The sequence below is a fragment of the Parus major genome, chromosome 13, assembly GCF_001522545.3.
Source record: "Parus major isolate Abel chromosome 13, Parus_major1.1, whole genome shotgun sequence".
Taxonomy (NCBI): domain Eukaryota; kingdom Metazoa; phylum Chordata; class Aves; order Passeriformes; family Paridae; genus Parus; species Parus major.
In genome coordinates this window covers 7949646-7959995 of record NC_031782.1, presented here as the reverse complement: position 1 = coordinate 7959995, position 10350 = coordinate 7949646, and the positions used below count along the sequence as shown (strand labels likewise).

The window sequence follows — 10350 nt, the reverse complement described above, 5'->3', positions numbered from 1 at the left end:
AAGCAGCGTATCTCCCTCACAGGTGCCAGATTGACTTTCATTGTCTTGTCTGGCATTTTCTGGGCAAACCTCTTTTTCAGTTCAATATTCCATAGCTAATTCAGAGTGGGAACTGTATGTCAGGGGCTCAGCTCAGGTTTCTGTTCACTTACTCGACTTTTGTGGTGTGCTTTTCAGAGCTCAGCTTTCCCATCCTCTCATTCACACAGAAGTGTACCCTGTGAAAAGAAAAACCACACTTTAAAAAGGCATTAGAGAGTGTGTGGCATCAGCTTGTTGCAATACTTTTGGCACAGAGCAGCTCAAGCAATAAAACAAGCCCAGCTCTTCCTTTCGAAGGTGATGTTTCTCAACTCCCTCTCATCTGACTCCCCAATTTATCAAAAACAAGAGCTCCCTGTTGCCACCACCTACACACAAAGCCATCGTAACATTTCCAAAACACACGTGGTGCTGATTCATTGCCAAGCTCACGCCTCAAAGGTTTAAAAGTAAAATTGATACCACACAGAGGAAGTTGAGATTTTAACTGGTACTGGGTGAGTAAAAGAAAATTCCCATAACATCTAAATGATGTCATTTGAGGAAAAAAAATAATTGCCTGCATTTAAGACTGCTGAAAGTAATAGATGGATGGGAATAGAGGGAAAAGGCACACTGACTGCAAGGGCTGGAGCTCCTTGTGCTCCTGGGGATTTCTCTTTTTCAGGAGGACACATTTCCATGAAAGTAACAGTAGAAAGTTGGCACTACTCTTACAGAATGCAGCTGATAACCACCCTACACAAGAGGCATTAGCAATGACAACCCCAATCATCCTGCAGTCCCATAGTGACCCTGGGGGAGAAGTCCTGAACTTGCAATCAGCACTCAAAGGAGCCCTTTCCAATAAACGGAACATCATTTTTACAGCAGTGGTGGAAAGAAAACAAACAAGTCCAAATGAAATCTCACACTGAAGGACGTTGGCTGAATTTGTTACCCAGTAAACTTAAAAGATTACTAAAACATGAGAGGTACTAAATAAGGACAAGGAGACAATTGGGACTTGAGCATCAGGAATCTTTCATAGTGCTGCAACCCAGCCCATGAAGAGCCAGTGAGCCTGAAGGCAGAGGACATCCCTTCTGAGGAGGGTGGGGATCTGGAGGATGAAATTGGAGTAAACTATTTCAAAACACAGCTGATAGTGCTGTGCTTGTATACAAAAACAAGGTAAGCACAGCCTCCTCCCTCCAGGGACATGCCCTGCCCATGCTGCAATTTGTTCACGGGGTGAACAAATGGAAGAGGGAGGCTTCCCACTGCAGCTAGATTAGTATGCAGTAAAGAAAACAAGATTATTGATCCACAGAGAAAAAGTACAAAGCATATGACCTTCCAGTCCCAAACTACTTCAGCATTTTACCTATCATTGCTTTAATCCAACTCTGTGCTGCAAACAGGTTCAGTATTCCTGAACTTTCTCCTTCCCAGACAGTGCCTGCAGTGACCTACACTCATGCTTCCTTCCCCCCAGTGTTCTGTTGAAAATTTCTGTGGAAATTTTCTTATAAAAGAGAGAAAGTCCATTGCAAAGTTACAGAAAGCAACAAAAATTACAGAAATGACAGAAGAGGTGAGCTGGTACTCATCTTTTATATTGTCTAGATTACAGACTAACAGCATATTTTCAGATGTGTGGCTTTGCATGTCTTTAAATTCAAAGAGCATTCCCAGGAGAACAGGGCTTCTGTGAGAAGAAATTGCCAAACCAGTTGGCAATTCCATGGTACAAAGTAGCATTTGAACAAATTATGTACTTTCAGATTCGTCAGCTCATTTTGCTTCTAAGGAATTATTCTGCAATGTTAATCACTGATTGGTACTTTGATGGTGGTGAGCAAATGTGCATCTTGACATATTTCCAGCCAGAAATGTAATTCCCTTCTAAACTGGCATAGATTCCGCACTGCATTACTCATGAAAAGAGGTATTTATAGTAGTTTGATGAATATAATATGCACCAAAATTGTACACAGCTCAACATAGCCCCTTTTTTTTTTTAAAAAAAAAAAAAAAAAAAAAAGAAGAGCTATTTTTTCAAATCTGTGTGTTTTCCATCTGCGAAAGCATTTGGGAATGAAACTGTAAGCATCATGCTAAGAGGGTTAATATCCAGATGCCTCAGACAGATGGCATTATTAGTCTGCCTGGGCTTGACATCTAGTTTTCCAAGTTAAGGAGCTTTGGTTCCTTGGACGGCTGACAATCTGAGAATAGCTAGTGCTCTAAGCCTGACGTTTACTGTAACGGCAACAGGCAACATTGCAGCTTTGCCTAAAAGACTTTTAGCAAAATAAAAGTTACACCAAGATTAACCATGCTCAAAATGTACTTTAAAAAATGTTGTTGCAGCTTTAAGTTAGGACTCCTACTGGCAAAGGCTGAACCACAGAGAACAGTACTTGAATTTTGGATTTTAAACTGGCTGGGTTTTTTTCTTTTGCTACAGCCTAGACCTGAATTGTACCATCTTTTTAACTGTTCAGTCTATCCAGCAGGTTCAACTACAGGAAATAGAAAAAAATCTGAAGAATATCTCTCTTCTGCAGTGAACTACAGCTTTACAGCTGTTGTTCTTTCAGGGTTCTCACTACCCATTTTCCCAGAGAGATGTTTTTAAGGGGAATATAGAGTTTCTAGGATTAAAACACTCTGAGAGCTGTATGAACAAGAGGTATCTGTTCAAAAGTGACTACTTCCACCCATTTATATATAACATAAATTGGTGAGAGTTCTGGGAGCAGAGAAGGTAAAAATACTAGGATTTGTCAAACTAAACAGCAATGAGAAAAGCACCCAACTCCATCAGCCCCTTTACAAGTCCTAGTACACAGGTAAATAATACAGAATTCCAGGAAAACATATAGAGCAGGAAGACTTTCATCTTGTAATGAGAAATACACATTGACACTCATCAATAGTAATGCTTACATTACAGCACAAATAAATACTCATTAAAGGTAAGTGGAAGTAGAAGTAACATCTGTGTGTGCATATAAATGCACATACCAGAAATATCAAAGCAGTAATGCTTCAACAGGAGACCTAAAAAATGCCCATCAACAAAGCAAATAGTGCTTGTTCAAACTAGCTCAGAACTCCTTGTGGAGTGCTTGCATTGTGAAATACATTTTCAAGTGAAGCAGGGATACCACTGTTTTATTCATTAACACAAGAATAACAAGCAGAAAACTCATCTTTTAGGGACACATACACCAGATCACAGAACCAGTTATGCAAAACACATTAAATAATCCATTGTTTTGTAAACTATGCCTCTGGCTAGTATGAAAATTGGGTGTTACACTTTCAATCACCTATTATTAATCCAAGGTATTACCCATAGAGAGTTTGAAAAACCACTGAAAATGCCTTCTTCCAAATAGCTCAGAAAGTGAAAGGTCTGAAACAATGTAAACCACATAAATGTGGTATAAACTGTTTATTACATGACAAAACACTAATCCATAGTAGCTACAACAGGTTAAACAATCCTAATCCAATGGTTTGGATAAACTGCCTTCTATCAGAAACCCAACCTTCTCACAGACTGGAGGACCAAACCCCAGTCTCCCAAAACACACCACGTTTTCACACCAGAGGGGTGTCCTTCAGGCTATTCTTTTAGGGATTAATTAACAACATAATGATTTAAGCCAAACTTCTTAATTTAGAACCAACATTCTGAGTTATACAGAGAAAGGAAGCTGCTCTCTTTTCACACTTGAATGGGAGGTTGAGGTCCTCAGCATCACTCCGGCTCAGACGCTTTTCAGCAGCCATGGCAATGCCATGTTGGGATGGCAGTATCAGCTGACAGGGAAGGGTAATAAACCAGTTTTCTGACCTACACCATCCATAGATCTTCCAATGTTAAATGAAAGCAAAATTTGCTTTACAAGGATCTCAGCTGAGGGTGTGAGGGAGCAGGAAACCATAAAGCATTTGAGAACTTTAAATTTTTTGCCATTTTAAGTATTTCTACTTCACAAGTCGTTAAGTCCATATGTTCAAAGTATCTGGCAGAGTTCAGGCACACCTCCTGTCAGTGCCCAGCTGTGCACACCCACCTCCTCCAGGGCTGAGCTCCTGGGAGCAGCATGGGACTGCCAGAGCCAGTACTGGAGCCTGGACTGCAGCTACTGCAACATTCAACACAAACCCAAAAGCTTGCCCAGGTCTGGAGGGTAAGGATTGTGCACCCAAGTTACACTACAGAAGCCTGCAGGGCAAGACACAGCTTTTATTTTGCAAATAAATTGTCCCATCATCAGTGACCCACAGAGATTTACTGCCATGGAAGCTCTCTGAGCTGTTACCACTGCTCTAAACCACTTTTTCAGCACCTGATGTTAAAACTAACACATGGAAGGTACTTCCACCGACTTGTAAAAGTATCATTGCACTACATTTGCAAGTGTTTAGCATGTTTCTTTTTAATAGTAGTCAGTATTATAAAAGTGTAAGGTAGGCTAGTTTTATTAGCCAAATAAAATTTACAAGTCAAGAACAGATTATACTTTAGAGTAGACATGAACACCCATTACTATTAAAAAACTGTATGTACATCACAACACACTGAGTTCAGTGACACTGTAGTCTGAAAAGTTTGGTTTTGGGAATTCCATTTTGGTCATGCAGATTACAAAAATAACATCTGTGTTTTAAGAAAACTAACACATTTTTACTTTATTAAATGCTGAAAGCAAACTAATTTTTCTATTTCTCACAGGTGACATCAACACAATCAAGCATTTGGTCCTGAACAGAAGGCCATTAACTTACCGAGATAATTTCAGACACAGGAACTTCAGAACTCAACTACAAAGAACAGCAAAGTAAAGCTACTTTATTTTTGTCTTCATGACCTTCCTAAAGCAACTGTGAAATCACAAACTTATTTACATGCCAGCTATACACCTTATTTCAGCTCAGTTCTTCCTATGCACCTCTATGCAGCCAAATCCACCCAGGGCTCAGAAAATCATTAAATACCTTTAAAGACATATGCAAAGCTTTATCAACAAATCTCTTATTACCAGACACTGTACTAGAAACAGGTTTATATTCCAAGAGTCTTGAAGTCACTGTGTCTTTAACGCCACCCAATACAGATCTGCACTTCTCTCTGTTCCATGGTACACCCTGGCTTTGCTGCCCCTTCCCTGACCTGTGCTTACAGGATCCTCTCCAGTGTCACCTGCAGGGTCACCAGCTCTCGCTCCCAAGAGACCAGGGGTCAGAGAAGAGCAGGTGCCACCTACTCAAGCCACCAGAGAACATGGTTAAACAGGAGACAATCTTTTGAGGGTGACACTAGGCAGCCTACTCTCTAATCCACGTGTGGTTTTTGGGATCAGCTTTTTGTTCTAGCAGACATTAGTCCTACATGGACTATTGCACACAGGTAACAGCACATTTCAGCACAGCAGTTCCCAAATTGTCAGATTTCACACATAAAGTCACTTTTTTAAAAACCTCCTCATTTCTAGTATCAACATGTTCTGTCACAGCACATAACATGATAATACCATAAAGCTACAGTTGGTGCATAAACCTTTAGCTTCCTAAATCAAATGACAAGACACATCACAAAAGTGAATTTAAGAATTTCTCTGCAAGCCATGCTGTTCCTTAATAAGGTTAAGGCAACTCACTACAACAAGGGACTAAATCATACCCCCAAATTAACACACAATCTAGAACTGTGCTGCTCATTTCACCTGAAAAAAGGAAAACTGTGCTTCAAATGAACTTCAAGGATGACTGTCCAACATGGTTGTGAAGTGCAAAGGTACAGAAAAAGACTTCAAGCCCAGTGAGCTGAAATAAAATCACCTGAAGCTGTGCATGGACAAGAGCTGGCACTTGCAGTATTGTACAAACTCAAACTCTGAAACCTGACTTAAAACAACATATAAGAGATCCTGGTGCACAACAGTGACTAACAGGCTTTTGAGACAGAAAAATAAAAATATAACTGCGAACAGCAAGTTATTTGGAACCTATTTATGAAAGCTCAGCTAAGCCAGAGAATCAGTCTCTCTGTAAGAGCCATAAATGACCACAGTCAGGAGGAAACTCTGCTCTTAGTTTAAATCCTGATGATACCAAGAGGTTGTCCTGTTTAAGCTCACAAAGGCAATTAAGGTGATGCAGTTTCACTTCTAATAGCAACAAAGCTCATTTCAATTTAAATCATCATCAACTTACATTGATAACAAACAGTAACAATACCTTGAAGTTTCACAGGAAATCTTTCAGCCCAGAAGCACCAAGCCCAACAAATTTAACTTTTCACTGGAATCAGTGGGAATTATATGCCTAATGTCTCACCTATCTGAAGAAAAGCAAAAAGCAGCTTTTATGATGCAGTCAGTCCCATGACACATCAGCATTCTAAGAACTTAGAAACCTGAAGTCAAAATAACTTTTTTTAAATGCATGCCCCACATCATATATACTCTCACTCAAGCATATAAGGAATTCAAATCTTTTATTTGATATCCATAAACCCATAAACGTTGCTATTCTATATTTCTATGCAGGAAGGCAGTTTTCCCCTAAAACATTATGCTTTTTTAATAAACAACAAACTTTAATTCTATTGCGTAAAAGGGCTACAAATATACATTTTTTTAATCAAGCAGACTACACAGATATCTTTGCTTAACAACTAGCACCTATGTTCCTGGTACACTTGCTGGCTCACTTCTCAGAGCTCTTTGTCCACAGTTTAGATCACCACTTTTTGAAATATGGGCAACTGCAATTATTATTCTTTAAGTTGTGTGCTGAGGCAAGCATTGCAAAAATCTGTTCATTCCCCCCCACCACCCAACCCATCAGTAGTCAGGGACCCCATCTTTATTCACATGCAGATGTCACTGCATTCTACACCAGTCACCTAGTGGCAAAAAATAACTTTTCAAAGTCTGGTACAATTGTTAGCAAGCCAGTTTCACTCCTGCTTTAAGAAAAGTCACAGCACGTGGCTGCCATCCTGACAGCAGATGGAGCTGTGAGAGTTCTCCGGGAACTTTAAGGAAGGACAATAGTTCCGAGTGAAATGTTAACCCGCGGCTAGGAAAACAAGTCTGCCTTTAATAGAAGGGGTAAATGTCGACCCTCTCCTGGAAGGAATCACACACAAACCAAGGACTGAAAAACTAAGCAATAAGAAATTCTGAACATTTTATATGAATGAAGCACATGCTTAACACAAACTGTTTCTTCAAAACTACACAGTACATACGCTGATGGAAAAGTCCTATAGAAAATATTGACCAACCATGTCAGCACGTCAAACTGCCTAGTACAAGATGGTGGATGCACACAAACTGCCAAAGTGAGAACGAGTATTTAAAAAACAGACCACATCCACGGAGTAGTACTTCAAAAATTTCTCTGTCGAGTGTTCGAAAGCTACTAGCAAAAAAGTCAGTTAAGACCTTTACTGGCAACAAAATATTTACTACTCTAAGTACACAGAGATTTTAAAGCAGAGGAACACTTGCTTCAAACCTAGAAAAGCCTTAACACCGTACGGAATTGATCCTAGGAAAAAAAATTAGACGTGTAAAGGTCAATGAACACAATGATTTATTTAAAAAATAAAAAACGTAAAAACCATTTTTTCCTCCTTTACAGAAATGTTAAAAGTCAGTCATGGGATCCGAGTAGCTTTTGTAGAAAAAAACGTAGTATCCAGGCATCGAGTCCTTACAACAAAGGAACTTCCCCCCAACCCTCCCCAGTTTTTACTCCAGATCAGCAAGACACTTCCCGCCCCGCACCCCCCCAAAAAACAAATTAAAACAAGACATTTTTCGTTGCTAGTATAAAAACGACCAAGGTCCAAGTAATAATAAAAAAATAGAGTCCATCAATGACTGTAACACAAAATATGTGTATGTGGGGCCCAGTCCATCTTCAGAGAGAAAGAAGTGGCACAGGCAGCAGAGGCGACCCTCAGGGGGCATTTAGGAGCCGCTCCCACAGCAGGGAGGCATTTAAAAGGAGCTGCCCTACGGCGAATGAGGGGAGAAACCATTTAGAAGCTGCCCCGTATCGAAGGGAGGGCTCTCCACGCCCCCCCCTCAATGGGTATGGGCGCTCCAGCTCAGAAAGAGCCTCCCCCGTAGCCTCCCCCACCATAGCCTCCTCTGTACGGTCCACTGTTACTGCGGCCCCCCCAGTTGCCGCCCCCTCCTCCACCTCCTCCGCCGCTCTTCATGGGGCCGTAGGAGGACTGGTGCTGGCTGTAGCTGCCGAACCCGCCGTACCCGTTGCCGTAGTCGCCGCCTCCCCCTCCGCCGCCGCCTCCGTAGGAACCGCTGCCATAGGAGCCGTACCCGCCGCCTCCTCCCCCGCCGTAGCCGCCGTAGCTGTTGTAGCCGCCGCCTCCTTTGGAAAGCCCGTTGTGATCCCGGTTACCGGAGCCGCCGCCGCCCCGACCCCTTCCTCCTCCTCTGCCTCCCCGGGAGGGCCTGGAAGAGCCGCCGCCTCCCCCGCCCGCCTGGATGTCCTCCTTGGGCACGGCCTTCTTGACCTCCACTCGGTGGCCCTGGATCGGGTGGAACTTGACCACGGCCGCCTTATCGGCGGCGTCGTGGTTCTGGAAGTAGACGAAACCGAAGCCGCGCTTTTTCCCGCTCTGTTTGTCGGCGATGATCTCGGCCTTCTCCACGGGGCCGAACTGGCTGAAGTGCTGCACCAGGTCCCCTTCGCCCACGTCCCCTTTGAGGCCGCCCACGAAGAGTTTCTTCACCTTCGCATGAGCGCCGGGCTTGGCCGAGTCCTCCCGGGACACGGCCCGCTTCAACTCCACCGCGTTCCCGTCCACCGCGTGGGGGGACGCGGCCATGGCGGCGTCCGCCTCCTCCACCGCCGAGTAGGTGACGAAGCCGAAGCATCGGGAGCGCTTGGTTTGCGGGTTGAGCACGACCACGCAGTCGGTGAGGGTGCCGTAGGCCGCGAAGTGCTCCCGCAGCCCGGCCTCCGTGGTCTGCACGTTCAGCCCCCCGATGAACAGCTTGCACAGCTGAGAGTTCTCCATGCTGCCGCCGGTGCCGCGCCTGGGCCTGGCGCCGAGACTCCTCCTCCTGTTCGGGGGCAGCTCCGGAGGTTTTTTCCCCCCCTGCTCCGTCTTGCCGCTTCTTCCCCCTGCGAGCAACGCGACCTCACGGCTGCGGCGGCCGCCGGCGGTGGCTCCCTCGGCGCGACCCGGCGCCTCCGCTCCGCCTCACCTGACCGGCAGCACAGTCGGGGCGTCCCCGGTGCCGCCGCTCCCCCGGAAAGCCAGGCGGGGGTGGGGGCAAACACAGGCGCGCACAAAATGGCGGCAGCAGCTTCTCGGGAGCGCGGCCGGCGACTGGTGCCCACACAAAGAGGCCGCCGGGAGCCCCGCCCTCCGGACCCTCCCCCCGGGCCGCCGCAGCCAATGAGGGTGGCGCTTCTGCTCCGCCCGCCACTCACCTTCAGGGGGCGCGGCTTCAGCTGCGATGGACGCGTACAGCAACCAATAAAAGAAAGCGACCCCCGCAAGTCCCGGGGTTCGCCGACGACGGACGTGGCGGACAGCCAATAGAGACGCGGGACGCGTTCCGCGCGCGCCGGGCCGACAGGCGGGCCATGCTGAGCCAATGCGCCGGGCCCGCGGCCGGCAGCCAATGGGACGCCGCCTTTGGCCCGGCGCGCGCTCCCTCCCCGTTGATCCCGCCCAGCGGTGGGCGGGGCAGCGAGCGGGGGGCGGGGCGCGCGGGAGCGTTTGAAACGCGGGGACCGTTGGGCGCCCCCCGCGCGCGCCCCCAATGGCGGAGCCGCGCTCCCGCGTGAGGGGGCTCGGGACCTCCCCTCAGAGGCACAGAGCGCCTCAGGACCCCCAGCGGCCTTCTGGCCCAACCTCCCCGCTCCAGTGCAGAGCACATGGCACAGGATCGCGTCCACACGGTTCTGCGGTATCCCCAGTGAGGGAGACTCCACATCCACTCTATCCCAGGACTCATCACTACACTGTAAAGAAGTTCTTCCTCACATTCGGGTGAAACTTCCCGTGCATCTGCTTCTGCCATTGCCTCGTGTTCTCGTGGCTGGCACCGCCCCTTTGGATACGGACACTACCGGCGCCTGGAGCGGCGGTACCCGCTGGGCACGGCCCCGGCCGGGCTCCACCTCCGCCCGCTGTGTTCACACCTCACCCCTCGCCTTCCCCAGCCCACTCCTGACTCCCCTCCTCGGGGGTTTAGCCCTGCGATCTGCCCTGTGTGCTCCCTGTCAGCAATGGCTCTTTCCTTTTTTGTATCC

At 46.4% G+C, this 10350-nt stretch overlaps 1 protein-coding gene across 1 annotated transcript; it reads right to left on the bottom strand.

Annotated features, from left to right (window-relative positions):
- Positions 1-6522: 6522 nt before the first annotated feature.
- Positions 6523-9416, bottom strand: HNRNPA0 (heterogeneous nuclear ribonucleoprotein A0). Its single transcript, XM_015641619.3, has one exon. It carries the CDS (start codon positions 9101-9103, stop codon positions 8168-8170), a length of 936 nt encoding a protein of 311 aa, XP_015497105.1. The 5' UTR covers positions 9104-9416; the 3' UTR covers positions 6523-8167.
- Positions 9417-10350: the final 934 nt, after the last annotated feature.

Excerpts from the sequence above, each read along its gene's own strand:
- HNRNPA0 (XM_015641619.3), bottom strand. The coding sequence starts at position 9,103 with ATGGAGAACTCTCAGCTGTGCAAGCTGTTCATCGGGGGGCTGAACGTG.